The sequence below is a fragment of the Heptranchias perlo genome, chromosome 1 (genome assembly GCF_035084215.1).
Source record: "Heptranchias perlo isolate sHepPer1 chromosome 1, sHepPer1.hap1, whole genome shotgun sequence".
NCBI classification, from domain to species: Eukaryota; Metazoa; Chordata; class Chondrichthyes; order Hexanchiformes; family Hexanchidae; genus Heptranchias; species Heptranchias perlo.
Window position 1 is genome coordinate 86,725,989 of NC_090325.1, and position 27,235 is coordinate 86,753,223.

Genomic DNA, 27,235 nt, shown 5'->3' on the forward strand with positions numbered 1-27,235 from the left:
TGATGTTGAACAGCCTCAAGTCTGGGCTCAGACCTGAATAAAAATGAGCGCTTTGGCAAAGTACCAACCGGGTGCCCGGTGCCTGTGGAAAGGAGCTGCAGCAGGAGAGTCGAGGTGCTCAGGACAGGCGGTTGGAAAAGAGGGAAACCCATAAATGAGCTGAGTGTGTGCGGCTGGGCTGTGGCTGGCGCTGGCGCTGGGCGGGTCAGCGCTGCTGCACGAGCTCAGCTTGCTGGCGGGGGCACGCGCGCGGTCGGTTGGCCGGCCGGACGGACGGACGGTTGCCGGGGATGATGGTGCGGTTACTGGCGAGGCTGCCGGCCGAGGACTGCCCCAGGGTAAGTGTCGCCGCCGTCACCGGGCTCCGCTCTCCGTGCTCCGTCAAAATGAACCCGAGCGCACTCGACAGGGCCGCGGCTGAAGCCTTGGCTTTTCCTACCAGCTGTCCCGGGGCTAAGCTGGCAGGCCCGGCCCGGCCCGGCTCGGCTCGGCTCTCCTCACGGGTTGACTGGCTGCCGCTCGGAGTATGGCTGTTCCCGGTATCCCCGCGCTGCTCTTGGCCTGGACTCTCCGGGTTTCTGGATCTTCACTGTTGGTTTCTTGTTTTAAAAGTTTTGTGATGTTTCTCTAGTTTGGATCAAACCGACAGTTAAAGGGGTTTGAAAAAGTCAGTAAGTCCACAAATAGCCCTATTCATTTGACTAATGAAAACAATTAGTTTTTAAAGTTTAGTGAAAATAAATTACGTTTTTAAAAAAAACTGACAGCAATAACTTGTTTAAAGTCCGCAGTAATTGATATTTCTGCCAGTTGGATGATCGAGAATATGGAGAGACCTTTAATTTTGAGAGCCACTTGGGGTGATGAGGGATTTGAGAGAGGCACTGAACTGAAGTGGAGAAACTAGAGAAACTGATGGTTCTCCTTGGAGCAGAGAAGGTTAAAGGCAGATTTGTAAGAGCTGTTCAAAATCATGAAGACTTTTGATAGAATAAATAAGGAGAAACTGTTTCCAGTGGCAGAAGAGTTGGTAACCAGAGGACACAGATTGAAGGCAATTGGCAAAAGAACCAGAGGCGACATTAGGAAACACTTTTACGCAGCAAGTTGTTATGATTTGGATTGCACTGCCTGAAAGGATGGTGGAAGCAGATTCAATAATAACTTTCAAAGGGGAACTGGATAAATACTTGAAGGGGAACAATTTGCAGGGCTATGGGGAAAGAGCAGGGGAGTGGAACTAATTAGATAGCTCTTTCAAAGAGCTGACACAGACATAGGAACAGGAGTAGGCCATTCAGCCCCTTGTGCCTGCTCTGCCATTTGATAAGATCATGGCTGATCTGTGATCTAACTCCATATACCTGCCTTTGGCCCATATCCCTTAATACCTTTGGTTGCCAAAAAGCTATCTATCTCAGATTTAAATTTAGCAATTGAGCTAGTATCAATTGCCATTTGCGGAAGAGAGTTCCAAACTTCTACCACCCTTTGTGTGTAGAAATGTTTTCTAATCTCACTCTTGAAAGGTCTGGCTCTAATTTTTAGACTGTGCCCCCTAGTCCGAGAATCACCAACCAGCGGAAATAGTTTCTCTCTATCCACCCTATCTGTTCCCCTTAATATCTTTTAAACTTCAATCAGATCATCCCTTAACCTTCTAAACTCTAGAGAATACAACCCCAATTTGTGTAATCTCTCCTCGTAACTTAACCCTTGAAGTCCGGGTATCATTCTAGTAAACCTACGCTGCACTCCCTCCAAGGCTAATATGTCCTTCCGAAGGTGCGGTCTAACCAGGGTTTTGTATAGCTGCAGCATAACTTCTGCCCCCTTGTACTCCAGTCCTCTCGATATAAAGGCCAGCATTCCATTAGCCTTTTGATTATTTTCTGCACCTGTTCATGACACTTCAATGATCTATGTACCTGAACCCCTAAGTCCCTTTGGACGTCCACTGTTTTTAACTTTTTGCCATTTAGAAAGTGCCCTGTTCTATCCTTTTTTGATCCAAAGTGGATGACCTCACATTTGCCCACATTGAATTCCATTTGCCACAGTTTTGCCCATTCACCTAATCTATCAATATCGCTTTGTAATTTTATGTTTTCATCTACACTGCTTACAATGCCACCAATCTTTGTGTCATTGGCAAACTTAGATATGAGATTTTCTATGCCTTCATCTAAGTCGTTAATAAATATTGTGAATAATTGAGGCCCCAAGACAGATCCTTGCGGGACTCCACTAGTCACATCCTGCCAATGTGAGTACCTACCCATTATCCCTACACTCTGTCGCCTTTCGCTCAGCCAACTTCCTAACCAAGTCCGTACTATTCCCTCGATTCCATGGGCTTCTATCTTAGCTAACAGTCTCTTATGTGGGACCTTATCAAATTCCTTCTGGAAGTCCATATAAATAACATCCATTGACATTCCCCTGTCCGCTATTTTAGTCACCTCTTCAAAGAATTCAATCCGGTTTGTCAGGCACGACCTACCTTTCACAAATCCATGCTGGCTCTCTCTGATTAACTGAAAATTCTCGAGGTGTTCGGTCACCCTATCCTTAATTATAGACTCCAGCATTTTCCACACAACAGATGTTAGGCTAACTGGTCTATAATTCCCTGATTTCCCTCTCTCCCCTTTCTTAAAAAGCGGAGTGACGTGCAATTATCCAATCCAGAGGGACAGTTCCTGAATCTAGAGAACTTTGAAAGATTATAGTTAGGGCATCTGCAATGTGCTCACCTACTTCCTTTAAAACCCTGGGATGGAAACTGTCTGGTCCTGGGGATTTGTCACTCTTTAGTGCTATTATTTTCTTCATTACTGTTGCTTTACTCATGTTAATTTTATTGAGTCCCTGTCCCCGATTCAATATTAGTTTTCTTGGGATTTCCGGCATGCTATCCTCTTTTTCTCCTGTAAATACTGACGCAAAGTAATTGTTCAACATGTCCAACATTTCCCCATTGTCAATGCGATATCCCCACTTTCAGTTTTTAAGGGGCCAACACTGCTCCTAACCACCCTCGTTTTCCTAATATAACTATAAAAGTTCTTCGTATTGGTTTTGATATCCCTTGCAAGTTTCTTTTCATACTCTCTTTTTGTAGCTCTTACTATCTGTTTTGTGACCCTTTGTTGATATTTGTATCTTTCCCATTCGCCAGGATCTGTGCCATTTTTTGCCTTTTTGTATGCCCTTTCCTTACATCTTATACTGTCCCTTACCTCTTTAGTTGTCCATGGCTGTTTTTTTGGCAAGTAGAGTTCTTGCCCCTCAGGGGTATAAACCGATTCTGTATCATGTTAAATGTTTCTTTAAACATTTCCCACTGATCATCAGTCGTTTTACCCATTAACAGATTTGACCAGTTGACTGTGGACAGTCTCTTTCTCATCCCATTGAAGTCGGCCTTACCCAAGTCTAGAATCTTAGCAGCTGATTCACTTTTTTCCCTTTCAAACACTACGTTGACCTCGATCATGTTATGATCACTATTGGATAGATGTTCATGCACAGTTAAGCTGTTAACTAAATCTGATTCATTACTCATTACTAAATCTAGTATGGCTTGCCCCCTTGTTGCCTCTTGGCTGTAGAAAACTATACCGGACACACTTAAGAAATTCACTACCTTTCTGACAGTTGCTAGTCTGCTTTTCCCAATCTATGTGAAGGTTAAAGTCCCCCATTGAGACCACTATGCCTTTGTTACACGCTTGTCTAATCTCTGCATTTATACAATCTAGCACTTCAGAGCTGCTGCCAGGGGTCCTATACACAAATCCCACTATAGTCTTAGATCCTTTCCTATTTCTCAATTCAACCCATAAGGTCTCTGTTGGCTGCTTACCCCTCGTTATATCCTCCTATATCATTGAAGTGATTTCATCTCTAATCACTAAGGCTACTCCTCCCCCTCTTCCATTTTCCCTATCTCTCCTGTAGACCTTATAACCCGGTATATTTAGTTCTTAATTCTGACCATCCTGCAGCCATGTCTCAGTAATAGCTATCATGTCATACCCTCCAATTTGAATTTGAACCTGTAGTTCATTTAATTTATTCCTTATACTCCGTGCATTTGTATATAGAACTCTTAGTTGGGCCACACACCCTAGCCTGACCTTCAGCTTTGATGCTGGGTTAATCGCATTACGCCTTCTATTTTTCACTTTATCTGTAGTGCCTAAAGTACACTTTCTTTCTGCTGCTCTATGCTTTTCCCTTTCACTTGTTCTTGAACAACTGTTTGTACTATTGGTATTGTAAATTTCCCCTGGGTCTTCCCCTCTCTTGCTGCTCTCAACTTTGCTCCCTTCTGACTCCCCGCACAGGTTCCCATCCCTCTGCCACTCTAGTTTAAACCTTCCCCAACAGCACTAGCAAACACCCCTGCAAGGATATTGGTCCCGATCCTGCTCGGGTGTAACCTGTCCCGCTTGTATAGGTCCCACCTTCCCCAGAGCCAGTTCCAATGTCCCAGGAATCTAAATCCCTCCCTCCTTCACCATCCCCGCAGCCACGCATTCATCCGGTCTATTCTCCTGTTCCTATACTCACTCGCATGTGGCACTGGTAGTAATCCTGAGATCACTACCTTTGAGGTCCTGCTTTTTAATTTATCTCCTAACTCCTTAAATTCACCTTGCAGGACCTCATCCCTTTTTTTTTTACCTATGTCGTTGGTACCGATATGGACCATGACTACTGGCTGTTCACCCTCCTGAATGCCCTGCAGCCACTCCGTGACATCCTTGACCCTAGCACCAGGGAGGCAGAAACGTCTATCTGTTCCCCTTACAATTGAATCCCCTATCAATATAGCCCTGCCACTCTTCCTCCTCCCCTCTGTGCAGCAGAGCCACCCGTGGTGCCAGGAACTTGGCTCTTGCTGCTTTCCCCTGATAAGCCATCTCCTGCCCCCCCCCGCCCCCCCCACAACGGTATCCAAAGCGGTATATCTGTTTGAGAGGGAGATGGCCCCAGGGGACTCCTGCTCTACCTGCTTAGTCCTTGCTCTGCCTGGTGGTCACCCATTTCCTTTCTGCCTGCATAATCTTTACCTGCGGTGTGACCACCTCACTGAACGTGCTATCCACGATAGTCTCAGCATCACGGATGCTCCACAGTGAATCTACCCGCAGCTCCAGCTCCGTAATGCGGTTAGCCAGTAGCTGCACACACTTCCTGCACACGTGGTCGCCAGGGACACTGGTAGTGTCCATGACTTCCCACATAGTGCAGGAGGAGCATATCAAGGGTACGAGCTGTGCTACCATGACTTGCCTTAGATTTACACTGCGTTCACCTCTTAGACTCTCCTCCTGTTCTCAGACTGTCCTGTTTATACTGTGCTCACCTCTCGGACTCTCCTGCCTCATCTGTGACGTCGCACAGTAGTTTTCTGTTGTTGCAGGTCTGCTGCTGCTTTTATCCCCACTCTCAGTCTTCTGCTCTGGTCCACCGCCGCTCTGCGGAAAAAATTAGGAAAAGCAAGGCAAAGCAGCACCTCCTTCCCCCACTTCACCGAACTCCCACACTTACCAAACTCTCAGTTGGCCACTCGGTGCTCCGTTGCACTCATGATGGGCCAAATGGCCTCCTCCTGTGCTGTATCATTCGATGATTCTGTTTGTGACTGTATTTCAAGCCTGATGATATTTCTTACCTGGTAGATGTATCTATTGAAATTGACTAATATTGTTTCTGAATCCTATCTCTTCTGCATTTCTGAGAAACTGGCATTTTCAGGCATATGGGGAGTTTTTAAGCAATGCTGGGAAATAATTTTAAGTCTGCTAAAAATGTATAAAGATAGAAAACTTTGTATTCCATTGGTTGTCCCCTGCGTAATGTTCGCCAAGTGGTATATGCACTTGAAAAATTGACCTTTTGCTGTCGTAGGATTCTTTGTGTGCGTGCCACCCTTTAGCACCTTGTCCAAGTGGTCATGATTCACATTTGATCTCAGTGAGTGGCAGCAAGCCATTTTACCCAAGGGACATCACAGCTGAGTCCAGTGCTGTCTTCACCTAATATCCACACACTCACACCTTCAGTGGCGATTGCTGAATAACAATCGGGAAAAGGTACCCTGGTGGAGTTTTTTTTCCTGCCCTAACTCGGGTACTGAGGTCAATAGTAGGGTCGCTACTGTTCTAGCTGAGATCATCTAACTCAGAACAAGTCCAGAAGTTTCTATGACTATATTTATACAGATAAAAAACAGCACTTGTATAATTAGTCATTCATAACAGCAGAATTTGGGGTGCATTTACACTACAACGGTAATATCAGGCAATGCATAATCTAAGCTGGACCATCAGTGGGAGTGCTGCATTGTTGGTGCTACTGATGATATATTAAACTAAAACCAGTCGTTGTGTAAAGGTGAACATAAAAGATCCCATGGCACTTTTATGAAGAAGCATAGGAGTTATTCTGATGTCCTGACCAACATTCATCCCTCAAACGACACCAGACAAACCTAACTGATCATTCGGCTCATTGCTGTTTGTGGAACCTTGCTGCACAAAAATTGGCAGTTCTGTTTGCCTACAAAACAACAGTAACTATGCTTCAACAAATTACCCATTGGCTGTGAAGTGTTTTGGGATATCTGAGGATGTGATGGGTGCTATATAAATGCAAGTCTGTTTTTTTTTACAATATATTTAAAGTGCAAATGCAGCCTAAATCAAAAGTTAGGGACCCCCCACCCCCAGCCTGACCCATGAAGAAGGAAGTTTTACTCTGCTTTGTTCCAGTCAGGTTGGTCCTTAATTCTGCATTTCCACTACGTAAAGTTAGCATCAATGTCAAGCATTGCTAAACTTGTAGCATAAATGCACTCCTTAAAGGACTTCTATATTTGTAGATTTAAAAAGTATTGCAGATTATAAAAGAACACAATTTAAGTAAAGGATTGTGTTAAGCACAAAATTCGCCTTGGTAAGCAAAAACAAATTCAGCTAACTCAAATTGTTTTTGTAATTTGGTTCAACCTATTCCTACTGCAAGTGTTGTAATCTCTTTTTATGGTGCACCATGGGTGTGATTTTTTTTTTTAAAGCTGCTGTTTCATGGCATTTTGGAGGGGATTAAACCCTTTTTAGACTTGAATTTCTTCCAGATGTAAAATTAAGATAACAAAATTTAACATGAATATTTACCATATAACAAATTAACCTGACAGTAGTGTATACATTTAGTTATTGAGTATATAAGTATTAAGTACACAAATGGTCAAGTTCAAAAAATTTGTTTGGATACATTGAATGTAGAAGAGAGTTTTCTCACAGCCTTGTTGGACTGAGTTCTCAAAACCTGATGCCATTTGAGGACTCAGCTTTTCCAGAAGGCTGCCTCTCAGACCTCTCTTTCTTCCCCCCCCCCCCCCCCCCTGCCCCCCCGGAATTGAATAATTTTTTGCTGTGTTACAGTCTTTGTTTAGTATGTATTCTGCATACATCATTGGAGTGAGCTAGTATTGGGTCACGTTGTGATTGGGGGGGGGAGAAAAATCATGAGACTGCCTCTCCTTTTAAGCGCTCTCCAGTTTTCTTTCTAATTGATGCCTTGTGTTAAAATGTAATATGCTTATCTCAGATATTTGATGTGTTTGTCAGTTTATAGTATTGATGCAGTTCATTAGTTGCTTCTACTCTTTTTTTCTTCCTCCTCCCTCTTCCCCCCCCCCCCCCCCCAACAAAAAATGTATTTCTTCTTTGTTTGTGGCTGATTAAGGATTTCACCACATATACATGTCTGATGAACAGCTTTTAACTTTGCACCAAAGTGCTCTGATGCCTTTTCCTCAGAATGTTGTGTGTTTGAAATGCCTCACAGCCAATCATAACAGTGCAGTGTTGCTTTCCACACTTGGAACAAACATCTTCATTGCTTCTGCTCCAGCAGTTGCGTATACTTCTAGATTTCATAAAGAGATTAAGTTAGTCATGGGCTAACCGGGGCAGTTAGCGTGAATTTGTGAAGGACAGATCATGCGCGACTAAGTTTTCTGAGGAAATCGTTGTATCGATCCGTCCAGCAGTGGGTGTTGAATACATGGACTTTCAGAAAGCATTTGACAAAGTGCCACATAAGAGGCTTGTTACAAAAAATTATACTGAAGGGAAATGTAGCTGCATGGATAGAGAGGTGGCTGGCCACAGAGAGTAGGAGTGAATGGATGTTTTTTAGATGGTGTCCCCCAGGGATATGTGTTGGTACCTCATGTTTTCCATTTTATAAAAATGATTTGGACGTAGGTATAAGAGGAATGATATTGCAGTTTGATACCAAATTGTATGGCAAACTGAGGATAAATTCAGGAGGACATAGACAGTTTAGTAGCAGTGTGTGAGGTAGGTGGCAAATGCAATTCATGTGAAGTTTTACATGGGGGGGGGGGGGGAAAGAACTGTAAATGGAAGTATAACCTAAATGGTAAAATTCTTAAATGAATAGAGGGAGAGATTCAGGGGTGTAGATGTTTAAAGTTCCAAGTAGAAAAGGCCATGAATAAAGGAACATATGAGTAGGAGTGGGCTATTCAGCCCTCAAGACTATTCTGCCATTCAGTCAGATCATGACTGATCTGTACCTTTATTCCATTTACCTGCCTTTGTTCCCTTGATATTCTTGCCTAATAACAATCTATTGATCTCAGTCTTGAAAATTTCAATTGACCCAGCATCCTCAAGCTTTTGGGGGTCTGAGTTCCAGATTTTCACTATCCTTTGTGTGAAGAAGTGCTTCTTAATTTCACACCTGAATGGCCTAGCTCTAATTTTAAGATTATTCCCTCTTGTTCTGGATTTCCCCCATTAGAGTGAATAATTTCTCTGTATTTATCCTATCAAATTCCTTTCTTATTTTAAACACCTTGATTAGATCACTCTTTGACTTTGTAAACTCAAGGGAATGCAAGCAAATGGAATTCTGGATTTTATACACTGAATATAAAAGCAAGGAAGTGATGTTGAATTTGTACAGATTTGAATTAGGTTAGGCTATAATTGGAGTATTGTCTGCAGTTCGGGGCATCCTATTATTAAAAAAGGATAGTACTGCCATGGAAAAGGTACAGTGAAGACTGACTAAAATTAATCTGAGAATGAGAGGTCTTTGTTATGAAGAAAGGCTTGAACAATTGGGCTTTTCTCATTGGAAGGACTGAGGTTTTGAAAATTATGAAAGATTTTACAGGGTAAAGAGTGAAAGATTTTCAGCCAGTTGGCAAAGAGGTAACCAGGAGCTACAATGTGAGGGTATCAGTAGAAGAATAAAAGGGGTTAGATATTTTTTCAGTACATGGTTATGCTTCATTACACATGCCTATTGAAGCAGAGACTCTAATGCAATTTAAAATGGTATTGCATAGACACGTTGTTGTCTGCTTTTATGATTAAAGCTTTCTATTCCTTTTCCTGCAGTTCATTCACAGAGTAATTGATGGTATTTGTGGACGTACACTCCCTCGATTTCGAGATTATGGAAGTGTTTGGAGTCTTGTGGAATGGATGGAAGTCCTAGAGGAAGCTATAGCATTTGTAAAACATGCTGGTGGCAAGCATTTGTCAGATGAAGAGGTTGGTCATAGAACTTTTTGAATGAGTAAAGTTTTTTTGGTACACACCCGGAGCCATTTCTGCTTAATACATCTCAATGGAGTGTAACAACATACAATAAGGAATTAAGTTTGAAAGATTGATCAGCCAACAATAATCTTTTATTTCTATTTGAAACTCCTGCTTTCTGCCAACTACAGTATCTTATGTCTAGTGTTTTAAAAGGGTACAATTTTTAAAAATGATAACCTTGATCGAAAAATTCTTGAAGTGCCTTGACGAGCTTAATTTTTTTGGTGGGGGGGAAGAAAATGACCTGTTCATCTCTTTTGTCACCTTGCTGTTGAGCATAAATTAATATTACATCAATCTACTTCAAACAAATGGAAAAGGAGTTTCATGTCCTTTTTCAATATTTTGTATGAGCATGTCATTAAAGGTGAGTGCCTTTTTAAAAAAAAATGTGTTGGTCTCCTCGCCACAAATCAGGGATTAAACTTGGGACCTAGTTTATATGACTTTGTCCATTTATGGTGCATTTATTTACTGAGTCATCAGGATTATTTTTTTTTCATTATAATCAGTACAAATGATTATTCAAATCATTTTAACTAGGAGAGATGTTTATTTTGAAACTGTTATCGGGACACAGTTTCTCTTTTACTTCTAAAAAGGTTAGAAATGTCTGAATCTGTGGTTGTACCTACTAGTAAGCAATATTACTTAACTTTTAGTTGAAGCAGAAATCCCAACTTTACAAAATGTTCAGCAGTGTTCATTTCTCCCCCCACCCCTTATCCCTGGTCCCCATTGAATCAAAGGTGCCACGATCAGAAGACCATGAAACATTTTATCTCAGAAATTCACTGTGGAAATAATGTTTTGCTACTTTCCCCTCTGAAGCCCTTTGGTAATTTTGAAGACTTCTGTTAATCCACTTCGGAAGGAAAAACAGAAAGGCAGAATATTATTTAAATGGTGAGAGATTGGGAAATGTTGATGTACAAAGGGACCTGGGTGTTCTTGTACACCAATCACTGAAAGCAAACATACAGGTGCAGTTAGGAAGGCAAATGGTATGTTGGCCTTCATTGCAAGAGGATTTGAGTATAGGAGCAAGGATGTCTTACTTAAGTTATGCAGGGCCTTGGTGAGACCACACCTGGAGTATTGTATACAGTTTTGGTCTCCTTACCCAAGAAAGGATATACTTGCCATAGAGGGAGTGCAGCGAAGGTTCACCAGACTGATTCCTGGGATGGCAGGACTGTCATATGAGGAGAGACTGGGTCGACTCGGCCTGTATTCACTATAGTTTAGAAAAATGAGAGGGGATCTCATTGAAACATATAAAATTCTGACAGGGCCAGACAGACTGGATGCAGGGAGGATGCTCCCCTGGCTGGGGGGGGGGGGGGTCCAGAATGAGGGGTCACAGTCTCAGGATACGGGGTAGGACGTTTAGGACTGAGATGAGGAGAAATTTCTTCACTCAGAGGGTGTTGAACCTGTGGAATTCTCTACCACAGAAGGCTGTGGAGGCCAAGTCACTGAATATATTTAAGAAGGAGCTAGATAGATTTCTAGACACAAAAGGCATCAAGGGGTATGGGGAGAGAGCGGGAATATGGTATTGAGAGAGAGGATCAGCCATGATCATATTGAATGGCGGAACAGCCTCAAAGGGCCGAATGGCCTACTCCTGCTCCTATTTTCTATGTAAGCCCCCCCCACCACAAACACACCTTAACCTTCTTTGCAGTGACTAGATGTCTAGTTTTTAAAAATAATAAGTTTAATTGCCTCATTGCTGTTATGATTGTGGATCTCTGGAGCTGTTATTGGTTGTTTCTTTGAACAAAAATGCAAGTGTAAACCTGTTAGCTTGAATGTGTTACCAATAGTATCTTAAGGTTTTCAGTCTGCATTAGTAATACTGTGATATTTTCCTATGTTGAGTTATATGTGAATAATTGTTTATGTAACATAATAGAACATTCATATTTAGTGCACTTCATAGGGCATTGTCATCATCCTCTTTCAGAAAAACTGAACCCTGTCTTTGCAATCTAGTGCTCCATCTCCAACTTCCCCTTTGACTGAGTTACAAGATGATATTCCAATGAATGTTCATAAACCCACAATATCTTGTTAGTGGTTAGGAAATATGACTTACTATGGTTTTGTGTATCTTTTTGAAATCTAAGGCAACAAAAGTTGAACTATATTCTGTCTTCCTAAAGCCAAAATGCCTGCAAGTACTCTGTCTGTTATACCAAAGAGGGGATTCTTTGACCATGTGTCTGATTTAAGGATGTTTGTTTGATATTCTAAATGTATCCTGATGTCAACAGCCTCATTTGTTGAATGAAGTCATAGTGTTGAAATTCTGTTCTCGAAGTCAGAAACTTTTTCATCGTTTTTGTGTGTTAAAAATGGTGAGCAGTAATGCATGAATCTTTCCAGGGAACTCAGATCAGGCCTTTAATGAATAGCAGTTGAACAAATACAATTTATGCCAAACGGCATGTATTTCAACATGTGGCAGTTGCTTTGTCCTGTGTTAAACAATGTTTCAAAGTCCAAGGCAAGCTGTTGCGATCCCTGTGATTGGTTGAGCAAATGGAGATCCATTGTTAATGATTTCCTGGGTGGTGCACTCGGTAACGGGCAAGGATGGAATACGCAGATATAGAAGTTTATATCACAGGAGGAGGCCATTGTGTCCGTGCCAACACTTTGCTGGAGCAATCCTAAACTAATCCCGCTGCCCTGCACTCTCCCATAGCTTTGAATTTTCTTCTGCTTCATGGTATATCTTTTAATCGCTTGTGTGTTTATAGGTGAAATTAAAGCAGTCATTTTTAGAAACAATTCTATATACCTACTGAAAGTGTCTTGAGTCTGAAAAAAATACAGTGGATCAAAACCTCTTGTACTTAGATTCATACAGACAGGATTCTTGTTTTTGTGATAGATTCTCCAGTTGTTGGATGGACTGAGTGCACCCCATCAAGAAGCAGTACTTAAATGTTTAAAAGGGAGAAAGGAGGAGCTCAAGCAAGCATTAATAGAGAAAACAAATGCTGTGTCTTCTGCTCAACTACAGGATTTCGATTGGCAGCTAAAGGTATAGTATGAAATGGATCTAGAGGGGCACTACCATCAATATTTTTAAGCTAAGATTTCTTCTCCACTACCACAATAATGTGTGCATGGAATTGTATTCATGATTGCAAATCCAGCCTTTAACCTAGTGCTTAAATTACTACTCTAACCAGAGTCACAAACAACATTCTCTGTAACTCTGTGATGCATTATCCTTTCTCACATTCTGTAACTTTAACATAGTCTATCACAACATACCTTCCAACACTACTTCTCTGAAAAGAAAGACTTGCATTTATATAGTGCCTTTCACGACCTTAGGATGTCCCAAGGCGCTTTACAGCCAATGAAGTACTCTTGAAGTGTAGTCACTTTTATGATGTAGGAAATGCAGCAGCCAATGTGGGCACAGCAAACTCCCACAAACAACAATAAAATAAATTACCAGATAATCTGCTTTAGGTGTTAGTTGAAGGAGACGTGTTGGTTAGGACACCGGGAGAACTCCTTTGCTCTTAGAATATTGCCTTGGGATCTTTTACGTGCACCTGAGAGGACAGATGGGGCCTCATCTCATCCAAAAGAGGGCACCTTCAGCTGTATTGCACTGAGATGTCTCCCTAGATTATTTGCTCAAATCTCTGGAGTGGGACTTGAACCCACAACTTTCTGACTAAGGAGAGAGTGCTACCACTGAGCCATGGCTCTGCTGTCCAGCTCAGTGGAACTGCCCTCGCTTGGTCATAGAATGCTTCTGTCTCAACCTATCATAGAACATTGGGAAGAGAAGCCATCACTAGCAATCTTATGCTTCCGGTGTCCCTATGGATCTATCCTCAGCCCCTCTTCCTCATCTGCATGCCGCCCATTGACGACATCCTCCGCTTATATAGGATCACCTTCTACTTGTACATCTAGAATTTAAACTAATCAAATGATAGGTTGAGACAGAAGCATTCTATGACCATTTGGAAAAAAATTGTAGGACAAAATTTTAAAACTTTAGTCAAGTAAATTTTATTTGAGTGTTTTTATCTGTGGCCTCTCCCACCTCTCTTGCCCTCACTCCACCTTTTAATCCTTGACCTGAATGCTTCACTTGAACCTGACTGTGCAACACCAAGGGAGATTGACAAGTACTTTCTGAAGTTTAGAAAGTACATTAGCTGAGAGAGCGAGAAAAGGATGCATGCATGTCTGTGTGCACACGCATGCACAAACTCATCCTAATATGAATTTTGAAAGCAAAATTCCTTCCAAGTCACACACCATCCCGACTTGGAAATATATCGCCGCTCCTTCGTCACTGGGTCAAAATCCTGGAACTCCCTACCTAACAGCACTGTGGGAGAACCTTCACCACACGGACTGCAGCGGTTCAAGAAGGCGCTCATCACTGCTTTCTCGAGGGCAATTAGGGATGGGCAATAAATGCCGGCCTCGCCAGCGACGTCCACATCCCATGAACAAATTTTTAAAAAATTTACCACCTGATTATCACCTGTGTTTTGTGGTAGTTAGTCACTGTAAATATTCTAATTGACACCTGTCTGAGACACAGGGAGGAGAGGAAATGGAGGGACACGTATATACTGTCCCAGGAGCCAAGCAAAAAACGGTAGATTTATTTGCAAAACTCTTAGTTACAAATCAGTGCTGCCTGACCTAGGATGGTCGTCTTTTCTCCTCCTCCTCCCTCCTCTTTCCCCCCCCCCCCCCCCCTGCCCTCTCTCTCCCAGGAGCACAGGATAGTAAATAGGCCTGAGGGTGGGGAGGGGATATGGTGATGAGTGGCATTGAAGTGGGTGAGGGGTAAGAAAATTGATTAGCGTGAGCATAGTGCAATAAAAACTTTTTAAAAATACTGCAGGGAAACCAGCCTTCGGGTCAGGCCGGGAGTAGAAGAGAGGTTATTGGGGATGTGGGGTGAAAAAATTGAGGTGATGAGATGGGGATCATGTAGAGGAGGGGAAACTTGCTGTGAGCAACACCAGTATTATGTGTATAACGAGTGTAGGTTCTGAGCCCAGCATGTGTTTTATTCATCACACTTTGGTTGTCACACTGACACCTGATTTGTCACTAAGTTGAAGACCTAAGTTTTTTCTCGTACTAACATAACAGACATTAGAAAAATTCACAAGAAAATTAACTTATGTAAACAGTTATCTTTTGTGTGTTTGAAATGTTTATTACAGTATCTTCAGAGGGGGACAGGTCTCCCAATGGAAGAGCCTGAGGGAGAGGTTAGGATACATAATGCACTTATCACTGTAAATGGATAATACTGTAATGGCTGATGTCAAAGTTTTAGTTTCAAGCCCTATTCCAGGACTTGAGCACATAGCTGAGACTGACTCTCCAGTGCAGTAGCTGAAGTAGTGTTCCATTATTTGAAGGTGCCATGTTTAGGTATGCCTGTTCAAGTGAATGTAAAAGATCTGATGGCACTATTTGAGGAAGAGTAGATAATTCTCCCAGTGTCCTGGTCAACATTCCTCTGCCAACACTGTCAAAAAAAAATATATGGATTAACTGGCCGTTCATTGCATTTGCTGCTGTGGGACACTGAGTAAATTGGCTGTTGCATCTGCTTACATAAGTGACTATATAGCTCAAAAGGTATTCAGTGGTTGTGCAGTGCTTTAAATTTCCTGAGGATGTGATGAAGCATTTTTTTTCTTTTTCTCATTCACTTCCTTTCTCGCTTGCTCTTTTGGCCTTTCTCTCTGCCTTTTACCTCCCCTATCTTTCCATCCCCCAAACATTGGTGATGTAAAGTTGAGTTTAAGAGCTCCTGCACATGACCATACCAAGACTGGCACTGATAATGTGAAGATAGAAGCACTTTCCTTTGTGCACAGGTTGGTCTCTGATTCTGAGTTTGGTTGAAGGGATATGAATATAGGAAAGTGCAGGACTGGGAAAGACTCTGCAGTCTCATCTGACTTGTATGGTTTAATTGCTCCCTTCATCCAACACCTACCTAATTCTCCTTTAAATTGTGCCACACTAACTGCCTCCTTGGGATGTCTGTTCCAAATGTTCACCGCCCCTGTGTAAAGTAGCTATATCAAAACTAACTGTACACCTTTTTTCAAAGCTTGTGTCTCCTGTGCCCTCTGTTAATAGAGTTTGTTGTAACCTTGAGTCACCTGGTCTAGATGGGATGCATCCTAGGTTACCGAAGGAAGTAAGGGTGGAAATTGCAGAGGCTCTGGCCACAATCTTCCAATCCTCTTTTTAGATATGGGGATGGTGCCAGAGGACTGGAGGATTGCAAATGTGTTCAAAAAAGGAGAGAGTGATAAACCTGACAATTACAGGCCAGTCAGCCTAATGGTGGTGGGGAAACTTTTAGAGACAATAATCCGGGACAAAATTAATTGGCACTTGGAAAAGTATGGGCTTATAAATGAAAGTCAGCACGGATTTGTTAAAGGAAAATTGTGTTTGACTAACTTGATTGAGTTCTTTGAAGTAACGGAGAGGGTTGATGACGGTAGTGCGGATGATGTGTATATGGACTTTAAAAAGGCATTTGATAAAGTACCACATAATAGACTTGTTAGCAAAATTAAAGCCCATGGGATTAAAGGGACAGTGGCAGTGTGGATATAAAATTGGCTAAGGGACAGAAAGCAGAGAGAGTAGTGGTGAACTACTCTCTCTGCTTTCAGACTGGAGAGAAGTATCCAGTGGAGGTCCCCAGGGGTCAGTATTAGGACCACTGCTCTTTTTTTGATAAATATTAATGACCTGAACTTGGGTATAATTTCAAAGTTTGCAGATGACTCGGAAATGTAGTAAACAATGTGGAGGATAGTAACAGACTTCAGGAGGCAATAGACAGACTAGTGAAATGGGCAGACACATGGCAGATGAAATTTAATGCAGAGAAGTGTGAAGTGATGCATTTTGGAAGGAAGAATGAGAGGCAATATAAACTAAATGCTACAATTTTAAAAGGGGTACAGGAACAGAGAGATCTGCGGGTGTATGTACACAATCTTTGAAGGTGGTAGGACCAATTGAGAAGGCTGTTTTTTTAAAAAAAAGCATATAGGATCCTGGGCTTTATTATTAGAGGCACAGAGTACAAAAGCAAATAAGTTATGCTAAACCTTTATAAAACACTGGTTAGGCTTCTGCTGGAGTACTGTGTTCAATTCTGGGCACCACATTTTAGGAAGGATGTCAAGGTCTTAGAGAGAGTGCAGAAGATTTACTAGAATGGTTCCAGGGATGAGGGACTTCAGTTACATGGATAGACTGGTTGCTCTCCTTAGAGCAGAGAAGGTTAAGAGGAGACTTGAAAGAAGCGTTCAAAATTATGAAGGGATCAGATAAAGTAAATAGAGAAACTGTTCCCATTGGTGGATGTATCGAGAACCAGAGGACACAGATTTAAGGTGATTGGCAAAAGAACCCAAGGCGACATGAGGAAAAACTCCGTTATCGCCACTGCATTATTCCCATGTGGATATTGTTAATTGAATGATTTATATCAGTGTTAATTGTATTCAGGTGGTGGGTATCAATTGGGGACCCTCTTGTATCCTTTTTATAGGCGAGTGTGTGTGTGTATAATCAATAAAGGCTTGGAAACAACTAAAGACCAGGCTCTAATATTCTATCCTTCACCACATGGCTATCCAAATTTAACAGTTATTTGCGCCTGCAGCTCACCAACCTTGTTTACCATGCATCGCGCGTTTACACACATGCACTCTTAAACCTAGCTTAGACCTTCTTATATTCTGTCTTAGTCTGATCCCACCTAAATACTGTACCATTTCTTATTCTAGTGCTATCTGTCTGTCTCAATCCTTTGTGCACCTTGTTTCTCCTTTCTAATGTTTCATCCTGTGCCCATCCCCCAGCCAAATTAGTTTAAACTTTTTTTTCCCCGACCCCACCCCCAGCTAGTTAACAGCCCCTTGAGGACATTGGTTCCAGCTCTGTTGAGGTGCAACCCGTCCGTCTTGAACAGGTCCCTCTTGCCCCAGAACTGGTCCCAAGAATCTGAAGCCCTCCCTCTTGCACCATGTCTCTAGCCACGCATTAACTTGCCTTATCTTCCTATTTCTGTACAGGAAGCTGAATATATGTATAATATATATCCATGGGAATGCAACTGGTTTTCATTCATGAATACATGGACAATATACAAACTGTATTCTACATTAAATCTATTGAATAGAACCAAAGGGGAGGTTTAAACTTGAATTTGCAAAATTCACTTAGTTTTTTTTTAAACTACAGTTACCTCTGTCGAGTGATAAGATTGCCTTTCTTCAAACACCACTGCTGAACCTTGACCTTGATGTTAGGGAAAATGGAGTACTGAAGCCTGTTTCCATTGAGATGGACAAAGAGGAGCTACAAACCCTAATTCATTCTCTGGAGGCAGCAAATAAGGTAGTTTTCATGTATTTGAGTGTATCTTTATGCTGCCTAATACTGCTTGATTTTTTTTCTCTAACTTGCTGACTTCCTTTCCTGAAGTTGGTGACTCATGTTGAAGTCAGGGTACACAGGCACCAACAGTCTTAATGCCTTTCCCCAATGGCCATTTTTATGTGACTCTAGTAGTAAATGTTTGTAGACTATATTCCCAGAGGGGGTGAGGGGTGATGCATCACAGCTGGACCCAATTCTATTCTTACCTGATGACCACACCTGCAATTTTTGCAGTGATAACCATTGGAAAGCAATCAGGAGAACGACTCCAGCTGTTTCTTTTTCTTTTTTTTAACCTATATAGCCTTGCTCTCCATAGCCTTAAGGGGTGTCCCAGTCATGTTTTCATGACTAAGTAGGTTTTTTGTTGTTGTATACTTTTTGTTAAATTAGTTATTTTTCTGTATCAACTGAGAATTTTCAATTTTAGAAAAATAGTAAGTATTGGTACAGTCCCCACCATGTATAGCGGGTGCTTTGCCCGTTATACACGATGGTTGGTATCGGTTATGGGCGGATATAAGTGACTGCCCAATTTAAATTTGGACATTTTAAGTGTTGGGGACTGTATCACGTATTATGGAATTGATGTTTATTTCTCAAAGTACAGTGTTGGGTAATCTTTTGGGTCAAAAAGTTCTTCAAATACATAACACTAAGTATTAGGAATTTTTATTGAGTTATTTCTGAATATTTAGGAACGTCTTAAGTTTCACTTGTATCCCAAAACTTTTTGTGTTTAGTGTGTATCGGATCAGGGTGCGGAGAGGAGGAATGGGTGAGGAATGTTTGAGAGCCCTATCTGAAATGTTTAGAATTCAAGGTAACTTCTCCGGTTTAGATGTGTAAATTTATCAAGGAGCCAGGACCCTATCAGCGAATGCAGATTGAGATTCAGATTGGAACTGATGCCACATAGGAGGCCTGTGTGACACATATATGTAGCATTTTTAGCCTTTTTCATTATGCACTGAGAATTGCTTTAAAATCAGTCTTACCTAGTCACTGTTTTGAAGATATTTATTAGCCTACCCCTCTCAAATCAATGAGTCTGTCTGGGGCTTTTGAAGAGACAAGAGGCTGTCTATAATCTTTGAAGTAAATCTGTTTGAAACTTTCAACTGTGTTTGTTAAGCCATCTACTTCTGTAGTTGGTGGGAAAAAAAGGACAAAAGAGCTTATAAAAATTAATAAAAAATAATTTGCTAAATTTTAATTAGGTGCTAACTAAGCTTGTTATGCCATTGCTACAATTTGCTTGTTCTATTACTAATCAATGAAGTTATTTGGCAGTGCCAACCTTAAACAAGGTCTAAAGTAGTCTTGTTCTGCTGTCTTCTGAAGACCAGGAGGCAAGCAATAGAACTAGTAGTTGGAAATACTCTTTTTTTTAAAAAAAGAAACTTCAGGCCATGCCATGAGACTTGCCTAGATATCAGGGCAAGTGACAGCATTTCGAGGACTTGGGGACCTCAGGCTTGTTTACAAGAGTAGCTTGAAACACAGAATCAAAAAATATTTAGAGCAAAGACAGTAAAAGATACTCTGGTCAAATGAGCTGTTTGTAATGAGTTTGGAAACCCAAAATGGCAGCTTTAAGTGGAGTTTGGGAAATACTATACAAGTACAATTATGCCCCATCAGGTATAAAATGTTTTAGATTTAACTAGATAGGGAAACATTTTGGGGCAGGGGCAGGCACGGTGCAATCATTGTAATCAATTTCACTCCTGAAATGTGATATTAAACAGGCCTTTTGTGTCTATATCATCATTCAGGTGCGCATTAAAGAGCCCATGGTAGTATTCTAGGCTGCAAGAGTTAGAGCTGCATTGGGAAGTTAGCAAAGTGGCAGTTGGAACTGGACTGCCGGTTATCAATGCCACAGGAGATGTACTAGTTTAATGTTTATAATTGCTCTAACCTGTAACAATATCCATCCCTTCATAAATACAAACTGGTTGCAATAGCAAACATTTTATCAGACTTTGTTTCTTTCTCCAGTTTTCTCCCCACTTCACTTTTTTTTAACCCTAACCTCGGTTTCCCCCTTTTGCAGCCGGGGAACTTTGAAGCCAGTTACAGCAGCCTTGCTACTACCATGGCTGAGATCAGCTAACTCAGCACAGATCAGAGATTGAGTCTGGAACTCTTCTGGTTTGAGCAGCTGAGTACCACACTGGGTACACTTGCCAATTAAGAAGATTGGAATGTTTGATATGAAAATAGCATGTTGGTCCAAATCTGATCCCAAGTTTAAAGACAAAATCATATTCTCTCGTATATCCTCCAATTGCTTCTTTCACTATTTAATTTTTTTCTGAACCATGAGTGCTGATCACAGCACTATGGGTGCTGGCTGAGAAAAGTTGATTATTTTGGGTTTTGTACCTTGTACTCGTCTACTAGGAATTTGCCTAGACTCCTTTCTTTTAGGATACTTTCTCAATGGATAGGAGACATTAATTCCATCAGTCTAGGCTAGATTCAGAAATGAAAGTACATTGGTCTTACCCACTGCATTCCCCTGCCTTCCTAATTCCTTTCTGAACTATCTATTTTATTTCCTTTCGTTTTCTTGTATACATTTTTTGTGCAACAATTAATGTTCATGCCAGGAGAATCTTTCTTTACGTTTTACTAACATTTTAGTTATAAATTTGGGATTGTTATAAACATTTTTAAATCTATTGCCTTGCCTGGACTATGTCACTATGTGCCAGTCATTTTCACCATTTAGCCTTTGTATATTCAGGTGGCTGCGCTACTGATTGAGACCACAACCTCGTATGTGGGAGACTGAGATCTATTGATTTTATAAATATCGATTGTATGTCTGGACTGCTATCCAACAACTGGTTGTGGCTGGTATTAAAGATGCACTGATGACCAAACTAATTCAGAAGCTGTTTTAGAAGCCCTGCAAAATGTTCGTGAGATCGGTGACCTGAAAAATCATGTTTGAATCAAACTGCCCATGCTACTGCATTAATAATTTCAGTCTGCTATCTGTTACTAATTACACCTAGCGCGAGTGGCTCTTCCAATGGGAAAAGTGGGCCTATTATATATATACTGCAAGTATGTGTTCCTGTCAGTTCAACTTGTGTGACGTAAATCCTAACCTATTTTTAGGTTGCTGCACAGCCATAATTTTCTCAGTACATGTGTAGGGTCTCTGGTTAAGACAGCAGGGATTCTATAATTATATTGGTGAATTGTTTTAAATCAAAAATTCAGAAATGTATTAATTCTTCATTAGTTCTGTACTGTATTACTGATGATTTAGTATGAAGAATAAAAAACATAGGGAAAAATTCTATTCCGTTTTCCTTGAGGCAAAATACATATTTGCATCACTTACTTTCAAAATGTATTGTGCCATAAACCAAATATTTAGTTATTCTAAATGCTCCACTTGCTACTCAGATTTTGTGCTGTACTATAAAGGACATTGTGTGTGGGTGTGTGCACTTTTGTGCTCCTCAATATGAGGAATATTTGTAGAGCACAGAATAGTTTTCTACTTCAAGTACCATTATTGAGTACTTTGAAATCATGAATAGTGCACATTTTGATATGCAGAATACTTAGCCATAACAACATGCCTTAAACTCATACTGAGCATCTCTTACTACATCAATATTCATTTCCCACACTGGCCGTGCTTGGGCTTTTTTTTTTACAATCTGCACTAACTGGGAAATGGATTGAAACTTCAAGATCAGTTAATTCAGGATCTTCGCAGCAATGATTTTTTGAGCTGCTTTCAATTTCTGGCCTCCAAAGGTGTTCTCATTACACTGCCGAGTTCCTTCTTAGAGTGCCTAATCTAATACGTTGGTGTTGCTAAACCTGAAACCTTTGAGAATTGGATTTACATTTTCTCTGCTTTTATTTTCATTTTGCTATTTGAGTATTTCTTTACAGCAAAGGTGAAGAAATAATCCAGTTTCCATTGTGTAAATGCCCTGTGAGAACTCACTAAAGGCATGTAACTGAGACAGTGTTTGAAACTGGGATTAATACAGTTTCAGCAAGATCGAAGGAGAGAAAAAGTTTGCTAAAGTAGACTATCTTCTCAACCATGCAGGCCTCATTGTCATGGTGTTCTAAATGAGATTGGTTTTTGCTTCTTAAAAATGACTAAATGATTTGATCACCAAGCATTGACCACCAAGTTTGAAAGAAGCATTTCCAGTAACACACACTCCATCGCACTCACTTGTTCTTGCTATCAGCTTCCTTTCTGTTTCTCTTTCTTTTTGCCTCACACACTTCTTATTGCCACCTCTGTATTTCTGTTTGTCTGAGTTTTTTCCTCATTGTCAGCATCTCCTTCCCTCGATCTCCAATTTTTGATCATACCAAAATAGTTCTTTTCAGTGTCCCTTTTTTATGAAAATTGAAAAGCGGCCGTTTTCTTCTGCAGTTTCACTACAGAAAATATAAGATTTATTACAAATGTAAATAGTAAAATATATGCTGGAACAGAAGCAATTTCCACCCATGCTGATACACTTGGGTGAGACTTGCTTGGCATATGGCATTAAACTGCTATACCATGACTGATATGTATCTTGAAAATTGAATTTACTGTTATCTATATGGATTTGATAATAGATCCTCTCAATGCAAACACTTCCAAGAGAGCCAAAATATTGCCTTTATCCATCCAAACAGCACTAAATGTATGCATCACAGGAAAATATATTTATATATGTGTAATATATAATTTTTTCGAGCGTGTGCTCTCGTTTTCTCTGGCTTCATGGTGGCTCTGTGGAATGAGTTTCTGACATCTCATTCCCAACTCTTTTTCCAAACTTATCCATCACTTGACCGTGGGAACAGATGCTGACAATTTACTGGTGTTCTATAAGTGCCAAGAACCCAGCTATAACACTGAATTTATATTAGGCGATAGGGTGTAACATGCCTTCTGTGGAACTTTGTAGAACTGGATTGGTTGTATGTCTATTTCAGAAATTGAGAGATCTATTCAATCATGGTAACTTTATTTATTTTAGATTGGGACTGGAATCATATATAGGCCAGACCAGGTAGGCAGATTCTCTGAAGGACATTACTGAGCCACTTGAGTTTTTTATGATGAGCTTTCATGGCCCACAAATTACCAGATTTATTGAATTCAGTTTCACAAATTGCCATGGTGGGATTTGAACTCATGATTCTGAGAGGCTAGTCTAATACCATAAATCATGACAATACCAGACCCCTATTGTAATTGTTTTGCTTTTTATGCCCATTGCTGTCCTGAAAACCTTTGCACAAATAAGAGGTTTTTCCATGATAAATATAATAATTACTGGACTTCTGCTTGGACTTTAGTGGTCACATGAAAAGTTGACTTCATGTGAAACATCCCATACTTAAGTTGATCCCTATTTTCAGTTTATTCAAATAGTATGACTCAAACATTTAGTGTGAAAACCAATGTCTCTGCTGAGGAACATTACACCTGGAAATGTTTCTAAATCTCAGCCTCCTGTAAAAGAAATATGGATTTTGTTTTCACTAAAAACAGCAATCATTTTGAGTGCTGCACTGTCTTTTGGATGAGATGTTAAACTGGGGTCCTGTCAAGTAGATGTAAAAGATCTCATGACACTATTCAGAAAAGAGCAGGGAAGTTATCCCAGTGTCCTGACCATGTATTGCTCCATTAAAACAGCTTAATTGGTCTTTTATCACTTGTCTGCTTGTGGGGACCTTGCTGTGCCCAAATTAACTGTTGCGTTTCCCTACATAACAACAATGACTACACGTCAAATGTAATTCATTGGCTGTGAAGCGCTTGGGGGGCGTCCTGAGGGCATGAAAGGCGCTATGTAAATGCAAGATATTAAAAAGTTAACGAGTACAGAAGTATGATGATTGAGAAAACAGGAATGCACGTTACTGCTGTAGGATTAGAACCAAATAACATCTGATTGGCAGTTTTTTTATCATTGAGGAGCAAGCTAATTAAATTGGAATCTATATAAAGTTTAGAGCAACGCCCAAAAAAGCAGAGAACTACCTTGTGAATGATTTTCACAAGATTTGACGGGAAGAGTCTAAAGCAATTGTTGAAATCAGTAAGATTTAAAATCCGAGGATAAAAAGCTCAATAGTCAATGACCTCGCCTCAACAGTGCAAGAACTTCCCACGTGGAAATAGGAGATAAAGTGCAGCATAATTTATGCTGCAAGCCTTGAAGGGGCTGCATTGGGGACAGAACCTTTGTTGTCTATCCCCTGTGAAGGATTTTTTTTAGGATGAATTTCTAGAAATTCTAATTTGTAAATTGTACTGTGCAAGTCTTTTCCTTCCTGATATCAGAAAATCAAATCTTTAGCTGACCTTTGAACACTCTACCTGGTAAGATTCTTGTTTATTTTTGATGTTCAAGTCATGATCACAAACTGCTGGGAATATATGTCTGTGATTGACACTTTATTTTACTTGTCATCCTTGTTTTCTATCACCTGAGAGGTCATTGAAGAGGCTTATCTTCATTTGCCACACATGAAAACCAGCACTAGAGATATGTTTGCCTTGTAATTTTTGGAGAAGCTGTTTTAACTATTCTACAGCGAGATTAGTTTATTCTTGCTGGAGAGTAATAATATAATCTAATTTTTATAATATCTACCTTCTATGAGTTCATGGGAGAATATTGAGAAAACAATGTGCATGTGTAATAGTTTCAAATTAAAATGATTTTAAATACAGAATTATATGTTGGGAAGGGGAATTCAAATATTTATACAAAAAATTGAACAAATGCAACATTATGGGGGTGATTTTAAACCCCAAGAGCGGGTGGGAGTTGAAAATAGTTTTTTTTTTGGGGTCGTAACCGCAAAATTTTCGGACTTTGCATTCGCAGTGGGAAGCCCGTACTTTTACGTGCCGACGTTAAAGCTGGATTGCGGTCGTGACCCCAAAAATTAACTATTTTCAACCGCCCCCCAACCCACCCGTTCTTGGGTGTTAAAATCACCCCCTTAATGTTTGACAGAAAGGGGAATGTAATGGATTATGTTCCTAATTATGTTTGTTGATATTGTTCTTGAATTTGAGTCTTTAGGAAATGTATGAAAGAGACCTAGGGTGACTTGCACTCAAATTTTTAGTGGTCTACCCAAGGTCTCCACAAGTGCTATTTTGTAGCTGGCCAGTATGGGGGTTCAGTTTAGCAATGTAAATTGACCTACCTTCATTTAGGAGAGGTACCAATGCAGGCAGCTGCGGATAAGATCAGGAATTTGCCATGTGGAGAATCTTAGTCTGTCCACACACAAACCAGTAGCAGTGCCATCAACTAGATTCACTAAAGTGTTTCAGCAATCTACTCAAAACAGGTCAGTATTTCCTGTTGTGGTATACTTGAAGACACAAAAGTAACGAATGTGAGGAAAAATAAACTACACAGCTATAATATTGATAAACTTTCTAAACAAATGGAAATGTGATGGTTTCTGCATGTTTGTTTATACAATATGTTGATGGATTTCTTAAAATGGGAACTGTTTGTTTGGGACACATATTCCCATATCTGGACCTTAAATTTAACCAAATTCTCTCAATTCTTGACAGGTTGTCCTACAAATAAAATGACTGAAGATAATCAGTGGCATCTATTTCTGTCACATTTCCAATAGAGACTGAGAGCTACTTGGAGTTTTGTGCTGATACTGAAGTAAAAGAAGAGAGTAATTACACCAAGGTTTCATGAATAAGCAAAGAAGTTAAGTCAAGCCTGGAGAACTATCAAACTTGATGAAAACCTGCTTTGTTATTTAAAGCTTTTTGATCCTCAGCTGAGAATGTTGGACATGTACAGTAGATTCAATAACTGGCCACAATTCAAATATACAGTACTAATGTTTTTGTTTTCTGTTGCCTCAGTGATCTGTAGCTGGTTTATATATTCATAATTCAAGAATAAGCTCAGATTTCCCATATGATTGTTTACAGCTCAATTTTCTGGATAGGAAGAACAAACTGCAATTACTAGTCCACCTGCAACACTTTTAGTGTATTACCTAGTTACTATTTCAATTGGCAGAACCCTGGCAACTAGTTGTGGATTGATTATCTTTTCTGAGAAGGCGAAATGGAAAAACATTTTGCAAAACTGAGTGTGCGCATATTGTATACATTCATTCTATTTTTATAAGATATTTACCCTCTTTATATCTACATATTTTAAACCAATTGTTTCATTTGTGTTGCTGGATGTTTTGCATTCCTTCCTTTAAATATTCTGTTGTAATTGTGAACTATTGTAATCGTAGACTTAGAAGCAACTGCTACCTTTCATGTTAATGTAAGGGATGCAAGATACCTGCAGTCTGAGAAGTCATGGCCAGCTGGTGCCCTCTGTCTACGGCCAGTGGCAGTGTTGGGGAAAGTGGGACTGTTAAGCTGTCCTGTTGCTGTTAATTGAGTTGCTGAAGAGTCACCTTCAGGTGCTCTATTCAATTCACCAAAGGACCCCACAGCTCCATCTTACTGAGCTGCTGTGCTACAAGAAGTCCAATATCCTACTTTTTAGCACATGCAGAACTGCTGAATTCAAATGACTGTATAGAAACTCCAAGGATGTGGTCACATTTCATATTAATCTGTATCTTGTATTTTCACTAGTTGCAGAATGATGAGACAAAAGACAATCTGATAAGGAACGAGCATGTGCAGGTTTAAAATAAACTGTAGGGTTCTATGACGAGTGCCTGGGGACCATGAAGAAGATGCAGCTGGGGAGGTGGATGATAAATCTTGTGGGAAAGGAGCATATTTGGGGAATCCTGCTCCCTTAATCTTCAAATTGGCAACTATCTACAATACAAAACCATGACACATGATGGAAATTCTAACAATTAAATTAATATTAGTTTCAATCAATGAACCATGATCTCTTTAGTACACCCAGACATCAATATGTGATTTTATCTTATGAAATGGGTGTAATGAGTATTTATAGTAAGTTCAAATAAAGCAGTGTGATGTGTACAGGTGTGATTTTTGTTTTTAGGGTATGAAATCATATTTGGTGCAAAAA

At 40.3% G+C, this 27,235-nt stretch overlaps 1 protein-coding gene across 1 annotated transcript; it reads left to right on the plus strand.

Moving 5' to 3' along the window:
- Positions 1 to 27,186, plus strand: commd8 (COMM domain containing 8). Its single transcript, XM_067997762.1, has 5 exons — positions 1 to 338; positions 9,456 to 9,611; positions 12,568 to 12,720; positions 17,964 to 18,119; positions 25,768 to 27,186. The coding sequence occupies exons 1-5, from the start codon at positions 291 to 293 to the stop codon at positions 25,786 to 25,788; spliced, it is 534 nt and encodes a 177-aa protein (XP_067853863.1). The 5' UTR covers positions 1 to 290; the 3' UTR covers positions 25,789 to 27,186.
- The last annotated feature ends 49 nt before the right edge of the window (positions 27,187 to 27,235 follow it).